This window comes from Misgurnus anguillicaudatus, chromosome 5, assembly GCF_027580225.2.
Source record: "Misgurnus anguillicaudatus chromosome 5, ASM2758022v2, whole genome shotgun sequence".
Classification (NCBI taxonomy): Eukaryota; Metazoa; Chordata; class Actinopteri; order Cypriniformes; family Cobitidae; genus Misgurnus; species Misgurnus anguillicaudatus.
The window spans coordinates 30,425,641-30,452,866 of NC_073341.2; the positions used below are offsets into that span (position 1 = coordinate 30,425,641).

At 37.8% G+C, this 27,226-nt stretch overlaps 1 protein-coding gene across 4 annotated transcripts in view; it reads right to left on the reverse strand.

The window, feature by feature from the left end:
• The window catches only part of glis1b (GLIS family zinc finger 1b), a 102,697-nt gene that overhangs the window by 29,540 nt on the left and 45,931 nt on the right, over positions 1-27,226 (reverse strand). For 3 of the 4 annotated variants that reach the window (XM_055167707.2, XM_055167708.2, XM_055167706.2), the window contains 3 exons: positions 8,239-8,400; positions 4,284-4,394; positions 2,939-3,107 (listed from right to left, as the gene is read on the reverse strand). In XM_055167707.2, the coding sequence (XP_055023682.2) occupies positions 2,939-3,107; positions 4,284-4,394; positions 8,239-8,400 (442 nt within the window). The remainder of the gene's footprint in view (positions 1-2,938; positions 3,108-4,283; positions 4,395-8,238; positions 8,401-27,226) is intronic. The other variant, XM_055167709.2, reaches the window with a different exon arrangement.

Genomic DNA, 27,226 nt, shown 5'->3' on the forward strand with positions numbered 1-27,226 from the left:
CCCATAAGACATTTTGACATCAGGGTGTGACGTGTAATGTTACAGTAATCGTGCACTTTGTGGAATTTTTTCTGCAGTGCCATACATTTGCTTATCTTTAATTTATGTCACAAGAAAGCATTTTTGTGAATTTTTGATTAAATTATTAAAGCATCGCATACCATTTTATTAAGCTGGTGAACATTCTCGGCTTTAGCACGGATAGCGAGGATCTCCCTTAACTCTGCTCCTACCAGGATTGTAATTTTTTTAAAGTTGATTCAACTTAAAAAGTAAGTTACTTGGTGACCAAACCGTTCGTGGACCCCATTCACTTCCATACACTGTCAAAAATAAAGGTACAAAGCTGTCAATGGGGCAGTACCCTTTAAAAAAAGGTCCTAATATGTACCATTTAGGTACAAATATGTATCTTTGAACTGCCAATTTGTAACTTAGAAGTACTAATATGCACTCTTTGGGTACAAAGGTGTACCTTTTTGAAAGGGTACTGTCCCAGTGACAACTTTTGTACCTTTATTTCTGAGAGTGTAGTAGGAAAAAAGAATACTATGCAAGTAAATGGGGTCCACGAATGGTTTGGTTACAAATATTTCTCAAAAGAGTTGCACGATAACCATGTCATTGCAATAATACATGCATCCTCACTATAACGCATGGCATTTTTCCCTCCTTTTCTTCACACAGGGCACTTTACATGTCACCAGTTACAAGATCCCCATCCCGGGAACCATCCTGGAATCAATTCTGGGATGAGTTTGCGTTTCTGGGATCAGTGTGAAAGCGGTTCACATAATTAAAACCATTATTAGTCAGCATTAGTCACTAATAATAAGTACTGTAGATACAATTCAAAATCACTTCCAGGAAAATGGACCAAATATATTGATGATTCATCCTGCGCCACACAGATTTTTGATTTGCATATGTTCAAGCAACCAGGGATTGCCCAAAACTGTACTAAGCAGCTTGACACACACACACACACACACACACACACAAAAGGCCAGAGCCCGTATGTGCAAATTGCTAAATGACAGCGTTACCCTCTCTTTTTCTACTGGCCTTGGAACAAAGCATGGGAGAGGCAGAAACATCAGGAGCATTAAATGCAAGCATCTTGGCCAGAAACATCCACAACTTCTCCTCTAAACAAGAACAAACAGCCACAGAAACATAACAGGTCCTTCAGGCTAAAGACATTTGCACATTGAAACAACAACTTATGCTCTTTGAACTGAGGGAATAACTGAGACTGTGTTGGCCAGCACTTCTGTTTCTCTGGCACACGGGCATAGCGGGCGATTTAAGCTTTTCATAGTGCAAAATGTGTTTTGTACAGGATTGATTTAATAGTTAAATTACTCTTACACCTCTACACACTGTTTTTCTCCTGATTTTTTTCATGAAATCTACTTTTTTGCGGATTATTCTGCAAACAGTTCTACATTACGTGTTTTAAAAGATCTTGACAAATGTTAACATTCCTTTACTAATTTTACATCTTTCCAAAGGTCAAAAAAAAGTGAAAATATTATTTGCGTACATAAAGGATGCATGACATTCTAGCTATAAATTAGCCAAGTATTTTATTTCTATCATCGTCATCTACTTTATATCACAAAATCAGTGGCGGCTCGTGACTGCTCATCCGAGGGGCCCAAATTCAAAATATGTATTTGTTGCGTCATGTGAACCATGTGCATAACATGTTTTGTCAAAACCGTTTATGATAAAAGAGAAGCTCACGTTCACAAAATACACGCAAGACACTCCCTTAACAGTAAACTCTGAGTACGCATGAGATTATGCGAGTATCTGCCAAACCCGAGCGTCTCTTTTATCATAAACCCTTTAGACGCGTCCGCAGCAAGCACTTATTTTGACAAGACGCGTGATGCACATCGGATCACTCGACGCGCAGAACACATATTTTGAAATTACGAACCACATACATGATGTGTTACAAACATGTTGTGACGAACTTCGCATCGAGTGCCCTCGAAAAAAGAAGTCACAAAATGCTACTGAACACAATACATAATCTGAGATGGAAACATTAATGATGTTTCAGAACAATGACAAAATAGACAAACTTTGTGCCCATAATTTAAGAAGTGCCATGTACTGTTACACGCATGGACCGTAACAAATGCGGTTAAATGCAAAACAAACAAAATGCAAAATAGATTCATGAGTCATAACCGGGTATTTTAAGGTAAAGTTTCTCTAGCGCCGAGTTAGTGTGGATTGCATAACTTTGGAAGTAGCATGGGAAAATTCACATCTAACACAGTTTGCCCATTGCACATGTTAGCAATATTATTATAGCATGTGGTCTTCATCACATCACAATTCCCTTTATTCTGTCATGTCCATTTGAGCTGTTAAATGCTAGCTTATTGGTTTTGGATCACATTAATGGTTCTGCAAGTGAACGTACACTTGAACACATCTGGGTTTTGGTAAACTCTAGGGTGGAGGGAACGGTCCTCTACCCATCTCCACAAAACATCCTGAGATACATAAATTCAACAGCACACATGTTCCTACAAAAACAAGTAGTAAAATATACAGTAAAATATATGATCATTTCTCTCCCCAATTAAAAATATAGTCTTCCTGTACTGTAGCTAGACTGGTACAGCATGATGCCTAGTTGCAACATCGGGCTCAAATCCCTAGGAATAGACATTTTGATCAAATGCATGATGAAATGTTTAGATAAAAACTTTTGTCAAACGCTCTCAAGTTTTAGTGATACCCCCAAGCGTTGTATGACTAATGAAAAGGAAGTTTTGCAAAAGTAATAGTGATGCTTGTTTTACAACCTATGTTTGTCCCTTAGCACCTCATAAAGTTCCTATTTCTTTACTTAAACCACATCCACCTTATATCTCTCCAAAAGAAGAGTTCAGTATAGATGAATTTGTCGTACCTGTAAACATCTCCTGTCCAAGTCCCGGAGAACGGCTTTCTTTTCCATTCAAAGAGTGCTGAGAGGGGGTGTGACCGTGGGGATGCTGAGAAAGGGCGGAGCCGTGCAGATGCTGCATCGATAGACACTCGCTCAGCGCATCAGGCTCTAAATGCGGGCAGGCCCTCAGCTGTCAATCAAAAAGTAAAAGATTTTGTACATCTCGTATAATTGGTTTACCCAAGTTAACCTTTCAAATACAAAACAACTGATCTGGTTGTTAAAGAGCTCCAACACACAGTAATGTTTCTTAAAAAGTGTGATGGCGTGACAGAAAAAATTAGGACGGAGAGAACGAACAGAGACAAACTTGTGTAAACTGGACGGCACCCAAACAAAAGCCTTCAATAAAAATAACATCAGTCTGTGGTGACGCCCCCAGCACCCAGCGTAGGAAATGATGAGCTTAGAGAAGAACGTTTCTTCACCACAAACAGGATCCTTTGATTGGAAACATGAGGGGATGAGGGGAAGAAGATACCCCACATGCACATCCATCAACCTGAGTCGAAAGTATTATTTATTAAAGAGTTTATTACATGTGTCGTACGTGACATTTGTTTAGAGTTTGGGTGGCCGTGTAAGTTTCGGACTTTGAAAGCTCCGACTGTAGCGTGTAACTATGGAAAACTTTGGTGGCATGAATCTGGGATGAGACGGAAATAATCTGGAGATGATTCATCTCAAAGTACGACTGAAAGGAGCCATGACGTGCAAGTATTTCTGTAATGTTAACAAAAATGTTGCATATTACGAATTAAACAAATGACTTCAGGTAATAAAAAACAACGCAAGCTGAAATCTTTGTACATGACTTTCATTCATTCGTCAAGTGTAATGGGTCCTCAGTGTTTTTGCCACAGCGTGCTATAACAGGCTTAGATGGCAATAAAAGGAGGGGGAGTGTTTGTTTGACATCGGCCCACAACATCTGGCCACTGGGGTATAACGCTGCACAGCTTATTAACAATGGTACACGCTCACATGTGTTTCCTCTTACGACGCATCAGTCAGCTGTCGTTTAGACCAGCGCAACAATGAGGCCATTCTGCTTATAATTACCCACTTTAATAAGGAATGCACTCTTCACCATGTAGATGCCGAAATGCGGTTGAAGTTGATCTATTGTTGGGGAAATGATATTCAAAGACAAACCTAAATAGAACCAACTGCACCAAGCCGTGAAAAAGACACAATTGACCATGAAAAGCCTATCAGTAATATACTGTATGTGTTTATCAAGCACAGTTAGATCAGATAAATAGCATTTTGATGCTCTGATGGGACAATATTGTGTTGTTCTTACCTTCCTACGCACCTGCTGCTCTTTGGCCGAGTGGATCTTCACGTGCTTGCGAAGGGAACTCGGGTCTGTGTAGCGTTTGGTGCAGCCTGGGATCTGACACGCATATGGTTTCTAAAACAGGAAATAGGGATCATAATTATAGCAATTCAGCCACAAACAGGACGTGAAAACAGAGTGTCAGAGATGAATTGTTACATTACGAGAGCATTTATAATTTAGTTGTTTGTATATGAAACATTAAAGCCAAGGCAGAACAGACAAAAATACAAAACAAGCCAACCATTCTGAACTCCCAAAATATACATGTTCGTTTAAAAATGTAAATATATTTAAATTAATTGCATTGCATTTGTAAATGTGAACCTGTCTGTGAAATCCAGTTTAGGGTCTCATAATCTAATTTTTAAATTTGGAGCATCAAAGTTTGATTCGGTTTGATTTCAACCTTTGACGTGACCTTTCCGAGGGGCAACCTTCCGATCTCTCTGATGAAGCCAATACAGAAGTGACTTAAACTGCAGTTCATCGACTGGCCACTAGAGGTTGGCTCCAAAACGAAGTCAATTCCCATGTTAAAATGGGCAACTTTACAGTAAAAAAATAATATGTTTACAGCCTTGTACAAAAAGTGTTTTTTGCTCTGTATAGCTAATTTTGCCCTTCATGACAACTGTGTGCGAGTGAATTTTTTTTTGTAACTCATCCGTTCAAATTATATTAAGCCTTAAAGTTCTGCATAATTAAAGGATTAGTTCATTTTCTTTTAAAAAAAATCCAGATAATTTACTCACCACCACGTCATCCAAAATGCCGATGTCTTTCTTTGTTCAGTCGAGAAGAAATTGTGTTTTTTGAGGAAAACATTCCAGGATTTTTCTCATTTTAATGGACTTTGGTGGACCCCAGCACTTATTAGTTTTGGTGCAGTTTAAAATTGCAATTTCAACGCAGCTTCAGGGGACTCTGGACGGTCCCAAACGAGGCATAAGGGTCTTATCTAGCGAAACGATTGTCATTTTTGGCAATGCAAAAATATAAATATAATCCACAACTTCTCTTCTTCTTCGCCAGCTCGCGAAATTGCGTAATGACGTCAAAAGGTCACGTGTTACATATATGAAACGCACATTTGCAGATTAAACAATTAAAAAACCATTAAACAATAAACTGACCAAAAGACATTAATTAGTATCATTCGACATACAACAACGTCAGAACAGTCCTCTATCTCCACACTTGTAAATACCGGGGCGTAGTTTCGCATACGTCATCCGTGATCTCTTGACGTGATGACGTATTACGTGAGGTCACGCTGTCGCGTCACACGACCGGAGGAAGCTGAGAGGTTGTGGTTTAAAAGTGCATACTTTTTATTTTTCTTGCCAAAAATGACAATCATTTCGCTAGATAAGACCCTTATGCCTCGTTTGGGATCGTTTAGAGTCTGCAAACTGCAATTTTACACTGTTTTGTGTTGGGGTCCATTAAAATGAGAAAAATTTCTTCTCAACTGAACAAAGAAAGACATCAAGATTTTGGATGACATGGTGGTGAGTAAATTATCTGGATTTTTTTAACGAAAATTGACTAATCATTTAAGGGCGTGGCCACTTGAGTCACGGTTGAATAGCCTGAACTGCTGTTACTAGAGTCGAACTAGGGGGCGTGGTTTCAGCAACCAGCCACCTCAGCTTCACCCACGTCCTGCCTCTTTACACGTTTTCAGATATTTGCGAGTGATGCACGGCCAAGATGGCGGTGGCAGGCACCGCCTACTTTAAGCTTAAAAACGATCTTTAGAAACCTATGGGTGACGTCAAGGACACTACATCCATCTTTTTTTACAGTCTATGGACCTCACTCAATAGTAAAGATATCAAGGTTATATTTTCACAGTATGTAAGATGTAAATTATGTGAGATGAATTAAGCTTTTGCTTTTCCTGAGGTAACTAGTGATTCCACAAGTTCCGGTCTGGATCCTCCGTCAGATGACCCAACACATATGGAGAGATGACACCGGCCCTAGCAAGGACTTCAGATGACACCAGCGCTGGACTATAAACTGATCTATAATGTTTATTTTTTTAATTGTTGTGTTTTATGTGTATTAAGCTGCTTTGCAACAGTGTAAACTGTGAACAACCCTATACAAATAAGTTTCAAATGAATCGAAATTTAATTGAAAACAGTGCATCGCAAAAAATCACTCTAGATAGGTTTTCACAGACTGGATCACATATAAAAATATTTATATACTCAATAATCAAATTTACACTGTACAAAAATGCTGGGTTGTTTCAACCCACACTCAGAGAAAATCTGGACAAATCCAATTGTTGATTTAAATTAACCTTGAAAATGTCCATATTTGACCCCATCATGGGTTGAAACAACCCAGCTCTTTTTAAAGTGTATTATTTATGCTTTCAAACGAAGTGTTAATTGAAAAACACAATTACGATCTCTGTTTATTTTGAGAGTTTATAAACAGTCATGGAAGAGGAAAGACAAGACCCTACCTTGCAGCTGAGAAGACACAGCAAGAGGGAAAAAAGAATACAGATTTTTTTGGTAAATGTCACACAGGTATAAAAGGTACAAACACAGCCAGCTCTCATCATTGTTGAAGAGTTTAAACATCTATTTCATGAAATATATCAACCTCATCATTCAAGACTGGTAACATTTCTTTTTTTCTGAAACACAGGCGGTCATTAAAGTGAAAGTGGATAGGCTTCCTTTATTAGCTCCCTTTTCCTACCTTCTCTAAATAAGCCTGTTTTTACAAGCCGCTCTCAGGGCAGCCCGTTTCTGTGCATTTATTTGTTTTCACTGCGCAATGCTATATAATCCACCCACCAAAAACAGAAAACGAGAAAGAAGGACTGGGAAAAAACCTCCGTCAAGAATAAATATCATTACAGTCGAAGTGATTTTCTCGCTGCATATAAGGCATGCGGGTGGCTTGCAGGCTGGTAATGTGCAGCACTGGGCATCTAGCTCGAAGGCCTAATTGGCCGTGGCATTGCGGCGCAGTAGCTGTATTGCGATACAGCAAAGAGTTCTGCCAGGCAGTGAAACAGAGAGCGAGAAATGACTAAATAAAGCTTTCCCTTACTTTTATTTTTCCTTGCATCGTTGGATAGAGACGCAAGCGAGATGTGCCATCTCTCTCTTTCACTCTCTGCCATGTGTCGTTGCAATCACAAACGGAGCACGGTCTTAAATGATGTGTGATATATGGGTTTCCCCTCATCGACCCATAGAGACATGTTTATTGTAACCTTCTGCGAATTTTGTGCATGGAAAATTAATAACTGGGTCAAAGAAAGGTAGCAAACATGAAATGCATGAGTCCATATGGAGCAAGAGGTTGATTTTTGCTCTAAACTACAAATGCAAGGTTTTTACGCATGGATTGCTTATGCATAATGTCTACATTCACAACGCTGTCAAACTTTTCTGTTACACTGAAAAAAAGCATGTGTGTATGTTTGTGTGTGCATTTTTCTTTCTAAACCAGCTGGATTTCAGCTGGATCATTTCACAAAAGGCTTTGTGTGTCCCCAGTTAACGTGTATAAACAATGACTTTAACAATGAATAACAGACATAGACTTTTACTATGTGTTACAGGGATTTTTCTTAACAAATCAGAAAAAATCCAGTGCATGTGTCAATCCTGTAAACATCCTTACTTCTTATTACGAGAACAATTTAATTAAATAAAAAAAACATGTTGTCATAATGACATAATTCTTTCATTTAAAACAGAGCGTGTGTGCAAATATCAACACTAAATAATACATCTTTTAATGTTTAAAATTCACAAAGAAATACTTCAGAAATACTTTAGAAAATCACTTTCAAACACAAAAAAGACACATTTTTCCCAAAATGACCCAGTTTAGAGTTTTTGACACAGTTTGGAGTGATGTGTTATTGTATACTCACAGTGTCCAGATGTGTGCGCTGGTGCTTTGCTCTGTCGCTGGAGTTACTGAATGCTTTCTGACAGCCCGGGTGCTGGCACAGGTACGGCTTCTCTCCTGTGTGACTCCGCAGATGAATCTTTAGATTCTCCAGACGTGAGAAAGCTTTGTTACACCCCTCAAACTGTGGACATCAGAAAATTACGTCATGTAATCTGCAAGTGCTTACACAAGTGTGAGAATTTTTCGACATTCATTTAAACTGTATACGAAACAAAAAACTAAACAAAAGAACATTTTTGATAACTTCTTTATATTTAAGTACAATGTATTACAGCCAACACACTATCTACAGTATCTTTAACTACCGTAATGGCCTAAAATGTGGGGGGGGGGGGGTTGTACACTGTAAAGAATGCTCTAGTTAATTTTCAACCAAGCGTTAGGTCAAAAAGGTATGAACCAAATATGTTAACCCTATGATGCACTCTTAAAAATAAAGGTGCTTCACGATGCCATAGAAGAACCTTGGTTCATCAAAACACCTTTAAGACCTTTCACAAAAGATTTTTTAAAGGGATCGTTCATCCAAAAATGAAAATTCTGTCACAATTTACTCACCCTCATGTTGTTACAAACATGTATAAATTTCCTTGTTCTGATGAACACATTTGAAAAATGTTTGTATCCAAACCGTCATGGACCCCATCCACCTCCATAGTATTCTTTTTTCCTACCATGGAAGTGAATAGGGTCCACGAACGGTTTGGTTACAAACATTTTTCAAAATATCTTCCTTTGTATTCATCAGAACAAAGAAATTAATACAGGTCTGTAACAACATGAGGGTGAGTAAATGATGACCGAATTTTCATTTTTGGGTGAACTATGCGTTTAACTCTTTCCCCGCCATTTACTAGTATTTCCGTCAATCCGCAATAGCGCTATTATCTCTTCCGCAACTTATAAAACCCGAAAGGATCGCCCTAGCTGTATGTCCGTGTATGTTATGATGATCGCTCTGAATCTGATCTCTATCAAAAGTCCTTCACAAAAATGAAATTATCTCAGCTTTTTCCTCAAAATTTGGTGTTTTTGAAGAAACCTACCTATTTTTGAGAGGTTATAAAAAGAGAACTAATAAAGGTAGGATTAAACTTTTTTTTAAAGCAGAGAGTCTGTTCTTTCATTTGATATATTGTATGTTTATATTTTTAAAGAAGAAGAGGAGGAGGCATTACATTTTTTGTGAAAATCATGAAAAATGCTGGCAGGGAAAGAGTTAAGAGTGTGGGTTGTTATAATTCAAAATGCTAGGTTGTTTTAATTCATTGTTGGGTCAAATATGAACATTTTCTAGGTTAAAGGGATAGTTCGGCCAAAAATGATATTAAACCCATGATTTACTCACCCCGAAGCCGTCCGAGATGCATATGTCCATTATTTTTCTGACGAACACATTTTCAGTTATTTTAGAAAATGTCTTATATCTTCCAGCTGCTAAACAGTAAAGTTACGGGGTCCACGTCCTTCAAGTCCAAAAAATGTGCATATATTCTTCCCCAAAGAAATCCAATCGGCTCCAGGATGATAAACAAAGGTCTTCTGAGGGTAATCCGCCCGGGTTGTTGTAGAAATATCCATATTTAAAACTTTTTAAACGAAAATAACTAGCTTCTGATAACGTCGCCGTCTTAGACTCCTTTGTATTCAGGAGAGAGTATTAGCGTAGTCTACGCACTTTTCTTAGTGACGTATGATAAATGCGGAGGGCGGGGGCACAGAGCAGCAGCAGAGAAACCTCCGTAAACTGCGTACGCTCTCATTTTGAATGCGGACGCGACTAAGATGGTGGCGTTACCGGAAGCTAGTTAATTTCTTTTATAAAGTCTTAAATGTGGATATTTCTACAACAAAACAGCGCAGATTACCATCAGAAGGCCTTTGTTTATCATCGTGGAGCTGTTTGGATTTATTTTGTGAAGGATGGATGCACATTTTGTGGACCTGAAGAACGTGGACCTGAAACTTTACATTTCATTACCTGAAACCCTAAAATAACTGAAAATATGTTTGCCTGAAAAATGATGAACATATGCATCTCGGACGGCTTCAGGGTGAGTAAATCATGGGTTTAAAGCAACACTATGTAGTTTTTTTACCTTTAAATAATGTCTCTAAAATTATTTCAGTGAGAACAACTTTTAACTGAACAAATTGTACTGTTGCTGCAACCTGAGCAGCCTCCTAGCTGCTACAAGCACACCCTGAAAGAGGAGGTGGAGGGTAGAGCACACAGCCCTGCCCCTCCCCCTGCCTGCAGAAGAGTGTCTGATACCAGGCACTGTTGCGCTTTTCAACCACATGGGGGAGCTGTAAGTCATTTTTACATGGAAACTACATAGTGTTGCTTTAATATCATTTTTGGCTGAACTATCCCTTTAATTTAACCCAACGTCTTGGTTTGTCCTTTCTTGATCCAACGCTGGACTGTAAATAACCCAGCCTTTTAGTGTCCAATATTGGGTGTACAATATTTGCTTTTAATGCTCCCTCAAGTTTGGTACAAAATGTACAAAACACATTTTTAAGGATTTTACTAGACAAAAGGGCAAAAAGGCAAACCACAGCGTATAAGGGAATATGAGTTTGAAAGATATAAAAAATCTAAACAAAATAAAAATGTAATTAATATTTGTTGATCCTCTTGCGTGGTAATATTTTGTACTCATTGTTCTGGGCTGTGTCTTTATAAACTTTACACATAATGTGCTTTATTGTTTTGCCAAGCCTCTTCACTTAATACTTTAAAAATGCAGATGCAACAAGCACACAATATTTTTAATGCATCTTTAATAAAATATCTGAGAAAAGAGCAAAAATTGACAGAATTTTCGGCCACCACAATAACATTCAGTTTCAGAAATATAAGTGCAGTTTTATTGAACTGCTCAAGATGGGCTCTTTAGACCAGTGGTTCTCAAACTTTTTCTGCGTGCGGCCCCCTTGTATACGGGGCATTCCTTCGCGGCCCCCCCAAAGAAAATTTATGACAAAAACAGTTCTAAAACATTTTAATTAAACAAAACATATTATACAAAGTAGTGATGTTGGTTAGTAGGCTTAATTTGTTTTTGTTTAATTACACAAAATTTATGATAAATTAATGTATTTATAAAATGTCATAAAACTGGGGCCCCCCTGGCACCGTCTCGCGGCCCCCCTGGGGGCCCCGGACCCCAGTTTGAGAACCACTGCTTTAGACAAATAAAGCACAACAAGATCAAGCCTCTTTGGAATAATGTGTATTGGGCAAAGCTTTTAAAACCCCATTATTGTATATATAGAAATAAACTAACCAATCAAAAAAAAAGCATAGACTATGTCAGAACCGAGTTCCGATACCGGCTCAAGGTCATTTGCCAATCCCGTATACTTCATTCCACCATGTACATTCCTGTCCTCACCTTACATAGTGTACTATCCATTAAATAAAGGGAAAAAATAAATAAAAGCATAGACTATAGATGACCAACTAACTAGCCACACCCTATCCAATGACACATACATTTAAAATTGACAGTCATGTGCAATCTATCTCTAGGGCATCTGCCTAATTAGGCATAGCAAGAACACAGTGACAGTTCTCCAGTTCTCATGTGTTCTTCTTAGCTCCACCCCCAAATGCAAACAACCCACCAATCAGAAGCCTTAGATGAACCCGGCCGGTGTCTCTCAGAGGTGTCAGAGAGAGTGAAACCTGACATGGCAGCTTTGCTCTCTATTATCCACTGACCTCTAACTGAGGCCTCCGGTTCTATCGCAGCTCTTGTTTCACTGAAGGAGAGAGCCGTCCATTCTTCTAATGGGCCCTTAGAACATCATTTGGGCTCCGGCCTCCTTCAATCACTCGGAAAGGGATTGCTATTGAGGCCAGGCCATTTAATACGGAACGAAACCTTAGACTGCCATAGTCAGGATGGATTGAGTGACCTGGATTATAGGCTACAGTGTGTGTAGTGTATAAACCCCTACCAGAATGTTTGAGAAATATAAATATAGCGGTGCCTTGAATGCACTGTAATCAGTCAAGCATTTTGACATATTCATATCATCAGCTCGTACAATGGAAAGCCACGGTGGTTGAGGCACATTTGCTTAGCGTCTCACAAAAACATCAGCCAATGTCAAATCCCGCAATGTCAACTTGTGCCTTTATTATTTCACAGCATGAAAATACCCCGAAACGTACCCGCAACACGGAACTTAATAAAATCTCCAGAAACCAGACATGCTCACATATCATACCAGAGACGTTCGCCCCGTGCTGACTTTTAAAATCTGAGTTTTCAAAACAAACATTGCGATTATGTATGTCCCGAAATGTGTGTATTTATGTATAGGGGAAATAATCATTCTTTCACTGCTTGCTTTAACGTACTACAAATTTCAGGCTAAATTGAATTTATGAGTCCGCAGAGAGGAGCATGCTAATCGTGTAAAGCTCGACATTAGCGTGAGGATCGGCTGCCAATAAAGCAAAGTGCAGAGCATTTTGGGATGCCTTACAAACACAGCAATGCATTATGGGAAACCATACAAACAGAGCAAACTGCCAAAATTTTATCCACTTGACAGGAAAGTTTCAAATCTCAATAGTTTCTCGTTCTCTCCTTAATACTTACCATTCTTTTCATTTTTTAAATATCACTTTAAAAATCTCTTATTATGCATTTGCCAAGTACAAAACATTATTTTTCAAATAAATCTAATATTAACATCTTTCCAACATGTCCAAAACTAGAGGAATCAATATACTGTAAAAATAAATCAAGGAATGTGAAGTTTTGAGATGCGAGAAGCAAAAGTAAATAAAGTAGAGACTCCAAACAGACTTGGCAGTTAAAAAAATCCATATTTTATCCCACAAAACCAGCAAAAGTGCTCAATTTTCTAAATGCGAATCAAGAAAGCTCCTAAGTCTTCACTCCTCTTTGATTTTATTTATAAAAACAGTTTAGCACGCTAATCATATTAATTGCCATAATCGTGTTTTGCTTTCCCCTCTGAAGGTAAACAGAGTGATAACCGTAAAGAAGTGCATGTTGGTGAGTATCTGACGCCACGATTTGGAAGTGGGCCTCATGACGGGCCGTCTACACACAGTGACATTTTGGTCTGAAGTTCGCGTCAGGGGCGTAGAGTCAATAACGGATGATTGCCGGCTGGAGTGGTTGGTGCGGGGTGCCCGACCTCAACCTGATGGCTATGTGGGAAATGAACTATGATTGAGCCAGAAAATGCCCAATGGGCAGTTAAAAGCCCGTAGTGTACACAGCTATTCGAAAGAAAATACGTTTATTAATAAGTTTGGTACACAACTCGTCCATTATTCTGCAAAATAAGACCACGTTGTGTCGCCTGGTGATATGGGATAGAGCTCCGGTGGCCTGACTTACACTTAAAGTGGACATGCCACAATCATTTTTTGAGATGTCAAATAAATCTTTGGTGTCCCCAGAGTACATATATTTAGCTCAAAATACCATATAGATAATTTATTATAGCATGTTAGAATTGCCACTTTGTAGGTGTGTGCAAAAATGTGCCGATTCGGGTGTTTCCTTTAAAATGCAAATGAGCGGATGAAGTGCAAACACTGATCGCAATGATGGTGGTTTGTTGCAGTTGAAACTCAATTGGGTGATTCTCACGAAATCCGTGTCCAGCATCAGAATTTTTAAAAAGATGGGCCATTTTTTTGCACATATAAGATTAAGGTCTGAACTTACTATAACCATTAATTTCAGAGGATTTAAAACATATTTCCTAAAAAATTATTTAAATTTGTTAGATTACCATTATAAAAAATATCATTACCGCAACATGATATTACATTAAATATATGCATTTACAAACTCATGTTTCGGTAATGAGAACTAAAAAGTTGTCTAGGTACTATGACAAAAAAAAATTCCAACTGTTATCTGGAGAGAAAAAATAAGAACTGCTTACTGTACCTGGTAGCCATCTTGAGTGTCACAGTCAATTATGTCCCTTCCAACAATTTTTTTTTGAAAATGTTAGTTCCTTGAGGGCTTAAACAATGATTGAAAATTGTTGCGGAGGATGAGAAATTTTTTCTTGGACACATTTATATTCCTTATTATTGTCTCTAAATTTACCAATGATCACCAAATACATGTTTCTTTACTGTAAATGTTTATAGTATAACATGCACTGAAGCTTTTTTTTATTGTTTAATTATAAATATTTCCATGTCAAAGAACCCAAACCAGTCATGGACACGTTGCGGTAATGACATTTTTCCCCAAAATTGGTTTGCATGATGTCATTTGAAATCATGTGCAAAATAGTACATGAAGAGATGTTTATAACTGTATGCTTTTTATTTTAATACTATTACTTTGCATTTACTTTTTTTATCAAAATGTTTCATGACACCTCATAAGTCTAATTTCGTGAGAATCACCCAGTTGTGCTGTGAATCATTTTCTCTTTCTCTCTTTCTCTATGCACTAAATGGCTGTGCCGTGGTTGGATAGTGCAGATTAAGGGGCGGTATTATTATTATTATAAGATCTGCTTATGACATCATAAGGAGAGCCAAATTTCAATGACCTCACGTGCTGGCAGAGAATGGTTTACCAAAACTAAGTTACTGGGTTAATCTTTTTCACATTTTCTAAGTTGATAGAAGCACTGGCAACCCAAGTATAGCACTTAAACATGGAAAAAGTCAGATTTTCATGCCATGGCCCCTTTTAATGAAAGATTCACAGGATTTTAGAGGGTTTCAAAACAGATCAATTTACATCATTGCACGGTACACATTTTAATGTGCTTATTACGGGAATCAGACCACATTCTTTCCCATAAAGTCAAAGGTCTATCACTGTTCCAGCAAACATTCAGGGGTGCTCTGCAACATAAAACATATTTCCCCATTATACTGTAACAAGTTCACTTTCCTTCAGGCACGCATTTATTCTAACATTAAACCTTTAGCAAACTAACAAGCATTAACTACATTATTACTCGTAATTAGTAGGCTGAAAAGGCAAGGGGTGCCCAAATTTTAATGAGCACCATGACTTCTTTCCGTACAGTCTGACGAGTTTTCTGTAATTCAGTGTGACGTCCAAATAGCTGCAGCGCTCTCAGATATGCTCTCAGTTCTCGGTTACGGCATAAGATCAGCACAAATTGATTCGGGTTGATGCTGGGGAACGAGAGGTGTTATGAGGTTTACTGCTGAGCGCCTAGAGTAACTGTGACCTGTAAAAAAACAACAGCCGACACGTCTTTCAGCACGGAGAACAGCGGAGCTCAGACGGAGCGGCTTAAAACTACAGGCAACAGCCAACATGTGCCTTTAATCTGACTGTTTCCAAATGCCCCCTGGCAACCACAGCAAAGAGCAGAAAAACGTAAATGGATGAAATTATATCCATATGATTCAATGAGACAGCTAAGGGAAGACAGGTTTCCCATGCACTTCATCAGGGTACAAAATTAAACACAGCTTAGCTAAAACATTCACATTACATAGTTTACACATATCATTTCCACATCCAAACGACACCGTTTTAGCGGCCAAGTTCATCTGTTACAAATAGGAGGCGTAATTTAAATCAAAGATCTGATTCATTTTTCCTCTGGTTCTTTTTTAAGATGTATTCACAATCGATTGTTCCCATGTTTTGTTTTTCTCATCGTGTTCTTTTCTATTGTCCGTTCCCTTAAAATTTCCAAACATTTGATACGTGCTCTGATGCAACTGACAAATGTTGTCCAGATGGCATCGAAGGCCGTGCCGATAAACCGGTGGAGGAAGTAGTCATGTAAATGACTAACAAAATTGCTCCGAACAGCCTTTTTTGTTCCCATGCAACACTGGTTAAACCAGATTGAAACCCGTGTAGATTGTAGATGGGACCTTTACAGGAAGCAACCTATGATGACTAAATTGAGCCTCTCGCGCAGTCATTACAGCCGCCCCAAATCCCCCCTCCCCACCTCCAAGCGACGTTTTTGAAGGAAATTGAATTGAAGGTATATTATGGATTCTGACCCCATCGCTATGGAAGTCTGGTATTGGCAACTTACGCTACATATGGGAATCCTGAACGAGAACATGCAGGAAACATATGGGTCTTTATGGAAGCACTTAACCCAGCATCGTTCTGGGGCGTACCGTGTTACCACCTTACCTTAAGTGTTACCAGTCAAGAGACACGCTGGCCACTAAAACGCTAGTTGTCACCATTTTTGACCGAGGATTGGATTCAGATTGCATATTAAATGTTAAAACAGCAAGAAGAAAGAATATATATTATGCAGACCCATTAATGCTTTTACAAACCCCTAACTACTGTATGAACTTTCTTTGCTCCCCATAATCTGATATATTAAATCATAATTTGTGGCTGAATGGCAAGACACCAAGTTTTAGGCAAAATGTCAAAAAATTTGTAGATAACCTTTCCAAGCTTTCGGTCAAAAGACCATCTTGCTGCTTAAGGATTTAAGTGTGCAGACGTCTTTATTTTCATTGACTACCTTATTGTCTGGCACCTTATTGATCGTGAGTGCGGTGTTACTCTTCTAATTTACTTTAGATAAAAGCATTTTCTAAATGAGTAAATACTGTGCAAAAGTCTTAGGCCACCATGCCAGAATTAGATTTGTTGTTTTTGCAATGTTATAGTGATCATATTTAATTAAGTTTCTCAATTTCTTTAATAGAATACAGAAAATACAGGAAATGTGTATGTAGTATTAACAACTGTATAAAAATGTAAACAAATGTGTCAAGTTTTTAGGATAAACTCCCCTTCCACTTGAGCAATAGCAGGAAACTGCAGGATCTCTTAAACCTAAATAAAATTAAATTTGAAAGAAATTAGTCTTTTTACTTCATTCTGCTCAAAAATGCTCAAGATGTGTTTAGTGCCAAGAGAGGTCAAATTAAACACAGACGATGCCTAAAGAAGACACTTAGTCCTGAATTTTTTTTATATTTCCTGTATTTTCTGTTTGTATCTTAAAGGATCAGTCCATTTTCTTAAAAAAATCCAGATAATTTCCTCACCACCACGTTATCCAAAATGTTGATGCCTTTCTTTGTTCAGTCGTGAAGAAATTGTGTTTTTTGAGGAAAACATTCAAGGATTTTTCTCATTTTAATGCACTTTAATGGACCCCAACACTTAACAGTTTGTTTCAACGGAGTTTCAAAGGACTCTAAAAGATTTCAAACGAGGCATAAGGGTCTTATCTAGCAAAACATTTTTTACATGAAAAATAAAAAATATGCACTTTAAAACCACAACTTCTCGTCTATATCCGGTCCTGATATGCGCCAGCGCGACCTCACGCAAAACGTCATCACGTCAAGAGGTCACGGATGATGTATGCGAAACTACGCCGCAGTGTTCCGATGTTGTTGTATGTATAATGGTAATAATTAATGTCTTTGTGTCAGTTTATTGTTTAAAATGGTCCGCAAATGTGCGTTTCATATATGTAACATGTGACCTTTCTACGTCACTACGCAATTACGTGAGGTCGCACTGGCTCGTCACACAGCCGGATGAAGACGAGAAGTTGTGGTTTAAAAGTGCATATTTTTTATTTTTCTTGTTAATAATGACGATCGTTTCGCTAGATAAGACCCTTATGCCTCGGTTGGGATCGTTTTTTGAGTCCTTTGAAACTGCGTTAAAAAAACTGTTAAGTGTTGAGTTAAGTGTTAAGTGTTGGGGTCCATTAAAGTCCATTAAAATGAGAAAAATCCTGGAATGTTTTCCTCAAAAACATAATTTCTTCTCGGCTGAACAAAGAAAGACATCAACATTTTGGATGACATGGTGGTGAGTAAATTATCTGGATTTTTTTAAAGAAAATTGACTAATCCTTTAATAAAATAGATTGAAAAATAAATATGGATGGAAATTAAAACTTCTAAAACAACATGTCTGATGGTAGTGGCCTAAGATTTTTGCACAGTACTGAATAAAAAAATGAAACCTCGCAATGGGCTTATGGACACAAAGCACAATCTGTCATTCCAGTATCCGTTCACTCACTTTCCCAAATATCTCCAATAGCTAATTAGACAGTATTACACTCAGCCTGATGACTTTACAATACTAACGACCCATCAATTATCCCGTTTGGTGCAACATGAACCCAGACAGTGCTAGATGCAACGAAGCACCTCAACATGATATCTGCAGAACGTCCTGACTGCAGCGTCCTCGCTTTGAGCAAACGTATGGTATGACGCATGGGCAACAACGGACATCACGCGGATCGCCGAGACCTGTCAGTCCGCGTCTACTCACTGACACCTGCTGGCTTTCTATTCTCACCGGTGGTGGTGGCCAATGACAGACACTCACATTTGTTCACGAAGAAACTTCCTGTTTGCCTTGGTGACAAACACGGCACTTTTATTATGTGAGTTTGGCTTTTTAAATTCGATTTACGGATGGGAATTACACTTGCTGAACTTAGCAAAGTGAGATCATGCACGACCGCGGTCAAACTCAACAATCACACTCATAACTCTGGCGCGCGTCTCTGTGAGCTCTCTTTATAAAATAAGGTGGCTGTCGGGGTCATGTCAAACTCCATCTGCGTCAAACATCTTCCAAACTTTGAGATGCATTTCCAAAATAGGCCAACAACATCTCTTATGTGACACTGTCAGGAATATGTAGGCTGTCCACACTCCCAGCCAATTCTCTCACCGCCTTTTCTAAAGCTCTCCACCCTGTTGGCATAACGTCTGTATAAGTAGAAAGCGAGTTGACACAGCTGGCTATGTCTCATGCCCACTCTATATCTCCAATCTGACAACAAATAAATATCCCAGAATGCCTCTGGGCCGCCAAGTCAAACACCTCTGCGTAACGGACGCTGTCGGAATCGTGAAGAAAACAAACGTAGGATTGGACAATAGGTCACGATGGCATGGTGTAAAACGTGTTAAGGGGGCTGTTTGGTTGACGCTGTGGAGGAGTCACGAGGCATCTAGCATAGTTGGATTCAGAATCAGAACATTCGTGCCCTGTGGGATCAGAGCTTTGTAAATGTGATGAAATTTAACTACAATGGAGAGCTTCAATTGTTGTCTTTTGGGAGCGTTGTGTTTCCTTTTCAGTATTCAGTCTCTTTCTGCGCTTCAGTTTTGTTATGTTCTGCTCAAATGTGCAGTAAAGGGCAATTTAACAGATCACATTTCGGTACAGAACATTTTCTGTTTACACACATTTTTAATGCTAATACGTCATACAAAATAAATCCTGAGAAACCACAGAGGAATAAGTTTATGAGACGTAACATTATGTACTAAAAAAGAAATCTTTCTGAATAACTTCATAGACCAAGTGAATATTATTAGAAAATGTTAAAAAAAGGTTTGAAATAAACAGCATAATACTCAGTTAGACACAATGTTTAAGTATACTTACAATCAAATTAAATAAAATTATTTGGGTACATTACTGTACATTTAAAGGTACAGTTCAATGTTTTGTACCCCTAACACATTACACAATAGGTCTTTAAAGGTACACAATAGGTCCTTAGGGTATAACATTGTACCCAAAAATGTTAACTTTAATGTGTTGTGTATAATTTACCCACCACCATGTCATCCAAAATGTTGATGTCTTTGTTTGTTCAGTCGAGAAGAAATTATGTTTTTTGAGGAAAACATTCCAGGATTTTTCTCATTTTAATGGACTTTAATGGACCCCAACACGTAACAGATTTAATGCAGTTTAAAATTGCAGTTTCAACGCAGTTTCAAAGGACTCTAAACGATTTCAAACGTATGCACTTTTAAAATATGCACTTTTAAACCACAACTTCTCGTCTTCCTCCGGTCGTGTGACTGACACAAAGACATTAATTAGTATCATTCGACATAAAACAACGTCGGAACGGTCCTCTTTCTCAACACTTGTAAATACTGGGGCGTAGTTTTGCATACGTCATCCGTGACCTCTTGATGTGATGACGTATTACGTGAGGTCATGCTGGTGCATCACAGGACCGGAGGAAGACGAGAAGTTGTGGTTTAAAAGTGCATATTTTTATTTTTCTGCCAAAAATGACAATCGTTTCACTAGATAAGACCCTTATGCCTCGTTTGAGATCGTTTAGAGTCCTTTGAAACTGCAATTTTAAACTGCATTAAAACTGTTAAGTATTGGGGTCCATTAAAGTCAATTAAAATGAGAAAAATCCTGGAATGTTTTCCTCAAAAAACATAAATTCTTCTCGACTGAACAAAGAAAGACATCAACATTTTGGATGACATGGTGGTGAGTAAATTATCTGAATTTTTTTTAAAGAACATAGACTTATCCTTTAAGGAGACCACTAATGACAGAAAAGGCACAGTTTTGTCCTTTTTTTTTCTGACAGTGTACCTCACACAAAATCAGTATCTTAACTGAAAGAGAAAAGGGAATTGACCCAAATAATAAGACCCCATTATGTTCAGCAGTAAACGGTTTCATATTTATGGAGTATTACTTGTAATTACTCATCACGTAAATGTTTACCTTAGCAGTAATATGAGTCTAAAGTTGGCACTCGCTCTCCTTTCGGTATTTGTGAGTGAAGCGCTCACTGTATTACAGAGCTGTTTTTTTCAATCCTAATAGCCATTTTCCATCTTTGCATTAAATTATGCATGACCCAATCTAATTCTTGGCTTTCCTATGCTGAAATATGAAATTTGGCTCATCCGTGCCACTTGCTCTGGCTGTATTTAAGCTTTGAAGAAGAAAAAAATATCCAGTCTTCAAGGAACCCAAGAACGTGCTGTTTTCCTAATTTTTCACTAAGGTGGAAACAATGGCTGGATGTTGCGCCGAGATTTTTTGGGGTTTGTTAATGGTTATGTTTGAATCTGTTAAGAAATACAATCCTTTATAACATTAGAAACGTCTGTCATTTCAAATCAGATTTAAGAGGTGAACAAATCTAATTTGACATTAGCTTGGAGGTCACAGAATCTTGTCAGAATCATTAAATCACCATTTGAAAGACTGAACTAAAAAGCTGCACCACTTTGTCACGAGTCATTTTAAGACAAAATCTCTTATTTACTACTGTAAACACACACAATCTGGTTTAACCAGGCACAAATGTGTTGAATTAACTCATTATGATTGTTTTCACTGCAAACACGCCTCATTTCTATGTGAATTTGGCTTATTATTACACTTTACCTTTTGTAAATATTTGTGCTATTTGTTGTAAACTTAACTTTGAAAATTTTAATTCGAAGGGAAATTTGTGTACATTTTCTTCTGATCATGGCAGCAGTAATTTATCATTTGATGAAGAAGAGGCACACATTCAAACACAGCGTAAACAAGCATCTTTAGATTTTAAAGACTTCGCCCAGGTATCCGGACTGCAATAAAGAAGTGATGCTTTAAAGTCTAACAAAAGTACAGTATGTGAGATCACAGTAATTTGCTGTATTCGTCAAAAACTCATTTAGACCCTCACTGTAAAATTGTGAATTTCGCTGTGTCTCTTTTTGAAACAAAAAAAAAGATAAAAAAATGTATATAAGCAATAATGTACAAGAAGCTGTACTGTATCGTGAATAAGTCACAGCACAAGGGTGTTGTGTAGTAATCTGAATGGGTGATTCTCGCAAAATTAGACTTGTGAGGTGAAACATTTTGATAAGTAAGAGTATCAAAATAAGAAGCATACAGTTACAAACATCTCTTCATGTACTATTTTGCACATGATTTCAAATTACATCATACAAACCAATTAACTTTTTTTTCCACATTTAAGTGGAACATTTTCATTACCGCAACGTGTCCATGACTGGATTTTGTTTCTTTGACATGGAAAATGTATAATTAAAAAATCTAAAAAATAAAAAGCTTCAGTGCATGTTATACTAGAAAGATTTACAGTAAAGAAACATGTGGTGTTTGGTGATCATTGGTAAATGTAGAGACATTAATAAGGAATATAAATGTGTCCAAGACCAATTTTCTCATCCTCCGCAACAATTTTTAATCATTGTTTAAGCCCTTCAAAAAAAAAAAAAATGTTGGAAGGGACATAATTGACTGTGACACTCAAGATGGCTACCAGGTAAGCAGTTCTTATTTTTTGAAAGTTGAAATTTTGTTTGTCATAGTACCTATACAACTTTTTAGTTCTCATTACCGAAACATGCATATATTTAATGTAATATCATGTGGCGGTAATTATATTTTTTATAATGATAATCTAAAAAAGGAAATAATTCTATAAGAAATAATTTTAAATCCTCTAAAAATAATGGTTATAGTATGTTCAGACTTTTTAAGCTTTTTAAAAAAATCTGATGCTGGATACCTTTTAAGTTAGAATTTCGTGAGAATCACCCGAATATGTTATTATTTGGATTATTAAAAATGTTTGTTTTTCATGTGTTTCTGTAGCACGGCTACAGGCAAGGTGGGGCAAGGTGCTTGCAAGGCCAAATTTGTGGGTATGATTCACACTCAAGTGTATGCCTTATGATGCATACAGGCAAATGCTAACTTTTTCTGTTAACAATGTTTTTTATGACATCACTAGAAATTATTTAAGCAGAATTAAATGTATTATTGTTACATGCGTTGTTAGAAAGTGTTTCAGGCACTTACTGTATAAACAGTGGGCTAAGCTGCCATTCACAGTTTAAGCCATGCATACCTTCACACCAAATGATGGAATGAATGTGTGGACTTGACAATGTAAACAGGCGCAGACAGCTCCTCTGGCGGGGTATGAATAGTTTCATAGGAAAAGCTTTAATTGGCCTGTTTAATCCCAGCTGTGAGTCAGCAGTATAGCGTACTATGTGCTGCCAGAGGTCCACATAACACTCGGTTTGAATTGTAAAAGCACACCACATTATAACAGAACCCCAAATCTGCTGTGGTGAAGGGTTTGATTTTATAAGCTCGGGTGAAGATATTGCCCTGGTTCCATTCAACTGAGCGACAGCAGATGACAAATGAGACAGAACGCTGTCATAGTCCATAACACTGAGGACCCGTTTGAAAAAGGCAGGCTGTAGGAAAGACTAAGTTTTGGGCTTTGGTCAGACCAAAGATGGTACGTGGTTTTGGGCTAGAGGAGAAACATAACGCCTTCAGTTAATGGGTCTGTTTATTAAATGGGTAGTTTTGGTTTGAGAGATACTTGAGGTATCTGCACCTCAACCAAGAATCCTGAGAACACTGGGAATATTCAATCCTGACCGTCTGTTTACATGCTGGGGTTTATGGTGAATGTTTGCAGGCAAGGCTGGGTGTGATGTAAACACTCCTCTGGCTACTGTTATTAGCATTTGGCATCTGCCGTGTGTCAACAAACTCTCTAGTGACAATGAGAAAGATACTCGTCCAAATTAAACACATTCATGACCAGCCCGGTGTACATTCAGGTCATAAAGGCCCATGTGGAGACATTAGATTTGTTCAATACAAATGTGTGACCGCTCAACTAAAGCATACCCAAAACTTAAGAGACACCTTTTCACTACCCTTGCTGATATAAGACACTTTCTCTTACAGAAAAAAATAATCATGGCTAATTATAAATAGTGCATTTCTACAATGCACTGGTACCTTAAAATGCATTACTTGATGCTGCATCAAAAATATTACTTATATTACTAAGTGCACATTCAAAATGTGAAAAAAACAGTTGTGATAGTAAACAGGAAACAAATGTATAGACAGAACACATTCCTACCAGTTGCCAAATATTTTATCTGTCTTTACAACATGTTCTTCAGTCACGCAACTGTATTTCTTAGCTCATCAAAGATCTTGGATATATTGGTTTTGGGTCGACCCATAACCGGCAACCGATAATGCGCATACATGACTTCAAGATTATTTGCGACTTATACATTTCACATCTGAAGAAGACGCATACGCACATTTTCCGCAACGTCCATTGTTTGAATCACATGTACAAGATTTTAAAAATGATCTAGATACATGTTCCTACACGTGTTCTGTATATACCAAATATAATGTCAAGACATGGTTACGGCTTTAATTATCCCAAGTATATATCTATTTCCACACTCACCTAAAGTATTATTAGGAACACCTGTTCAATTTCTCATTAATTATCTAATCAACCAATCACATGGCAGTTGCTTCAATGCATTTAGGGGAGTGGTCGTGATCAAGACAATCTCCTGAACTCCAAACTGAATATCAGAATGGGAAAGAAAGGTGATTTAAGCAATTTTGAGCGTGGCATGGTTGTTGATGCCAGACGGGCCGGTCTGAGTATTTCACAATCTGCTCAGTTATTGGGATTTTCACGCACAACCATTTCTAGGGTTTACAAAGAATGGTGTGAAAAGGGAAAAATATCCAGTATGCAGCAGTCCTGTAGGCGAAAATGCCTTGTTGATGCTAGAGGTCAGAGGAGAATGGGCCGAGCAACTTTGACTGAAATAACCACTCGTTACAACCTAGGTATGCAGCAAAGCATTTGAGAAGCCACAACACGCACAACCTTGAGGCGAATGGGCTAGAACAGCAGAAGACCCCACCAGGGTACCACTCATCTCCACTACAAATAGAAAAAAAGAGGCTACAATTTGCACAAGGTCACCAAAATTGGACAAATATTGCCTGGTCTGATGAGTCTCGATTTCTGTTGAGACATTCAGATGGTAGAGTCAGAATTTGGCGTAAACAGAATGAGAACATGGATCCATGCCTTGTTACCACTGTGCAGGCTGGTGGTGGTGGTGTAATGGTGTGGGGGATGTTTTCTTGGCACACTTTAGGCCCCTTAGTGCCAATTGGGCATCGTTTAAATGCCACAGCCTACCTGAGCATTGTTTCTGACCATGTCCATCCCTTTATGATCACCATGTACCCATCCTCTGATGGCTACTTCCAGCAGGATAATGCACCATGTCACAAATCTTGAACCATTTCAAATTGGTTTCTTAAACATGACAATGAGTTCACTGTACTAAATTAGCCCCCACATTTATTTATTTGCAATGTGTGACTTGATTATCTTTACTCATACTAAAAGATGTATAGTGTACATACACACATATCATGACATAATATAACACTGCAGCTGTATATTAAGTGAATTAGGTGAAAAACATCTTACGTTTATAGTGATTTTCCAAAAGAAACGAATAGTGCCTCCATAGCTATTTGGGCAAATGTTAAGTTAATGGAGATCAAGTTTTATATTACCTTCAGAAAATCTGCTAGAAAGTCAATTTTAAGACGAACGAGATAGAAAGAGAGATCCATAACTAAGATGTCGAGCTACATTAGTCCCATTCACAAAGTATATGTACTATAGGGACTGTGTACCCCAGTCTATGTCCACCTTTGAAAGAGCCTGAGGAAAATTTGAGCATTACTTCCATTTGGTTTTCCTCTGTGGATTACTAGACGCTACGCCCCACTTACAGGGTTAAACTAATTAAGCGCTTGGGTCTGGACAGTTATGACACAACGCTAAAATCATGTGGCCATCTATTCCCGTCTCATATTTCAGGTACATGATCATAATTAAATGTAGGGCAAATTGCTTCGTCAAAATATAGCATTCCAGACAAATGTGATTAGCACAAAACATGTATATATGGTGCTTTGATACCAACTTATGGACTTTTAATACTAGCAAACCACCAGACGAGAAAAACAGCTAGCAGATATTTGACAATGATTACACGGTAAGTAGCTATTAAGGAAGTAGCAGTACGTAAGACAGGAAGAGAAAGAAGAGACAGCGCGACTGGATTGCATTACAATACAAGATGACTGGAAACCTTTCATAGCTTGACGAGAACTTGGCCTGGCGTATTTGACAAGGAAAACAAGCACGATCCATCAATTCCCATGCCTTTCATTCCAGGGCCAAAACATCAGTATCCTGTCAAGTTTTAGACACTTTATGCCAGCAGTTTCATCATGCTAATATACGTACTGTATCACATATGGTCTCTGTTGCTTAGCTTTTAGTATGACGGAAAGATAATCCAGTCGCGCATTGAATCTGACAGCACGGCAAAAAAATAAATAAATAGGCGAATTTGTTAATTATAAAATTAAATTTATAATTCAACAGTAACTGTGCTGAAACATTGGTGAGCTGAAAGTTGCAAATTATGAGCTGTTATTGTAAAAACTATTCTGACCACGTTCCTTTTTTATATGAAATGCAGCGATTCCATCTGGAAACTTGGACTTAAAAACTGAAGTGAGATTTATAACACTTACACAAAACTTCTATGAACAATATGATTTAACTGTAATAATTCACCCCGATCTTCCCATTAACTACACCAAACAGAACAGCTTTCCTGGTGAAGGTTTAACCTCAGCTTCAAACCAATTCACACGTAATGCAAAGCTCTGACAGGGCATACAGATTAGAAACAGTCCTGGAGTCTCATGCTTCAGTGCAGACCATAGACTGTAAAAAATATGGCCATCACGTCTCCATAGATTTCTATTGTAAAAAAATGCCAAAGAAAAGCCAAAATATCTCAAAAATAGCTGCTGACATCTTGCACCGATGACCAGTGTTGGCGGAGAACGCATTACAAGTAATGTGCATTACGTAATAATATTACTTTTCTGAAGTAACAAGTAAAGTACTTTATAAATGTACACATTAATATTTGAGTTACTTTTTTAAAAAAGTAATGCGAGTTACTTTTCAGTTTAATTAATTTAAGTAAAAAATAATTTATTGAATTAAACTAGAAATACGAAATAGAAATACTAAAAAATAATGCAAAAGTAACTTAAAAGTAACGTAAGTATTACTTTCCATGAAAAGTAACTAAGAACGTAATTAGTTACTTTTTGGGGGAGTAACGTAATATTGTAATGCATTACTTTTAAAAGTAACTTTCCCCAACACTGCCGATGACATCATTTGGAGGCGCAGTAGTG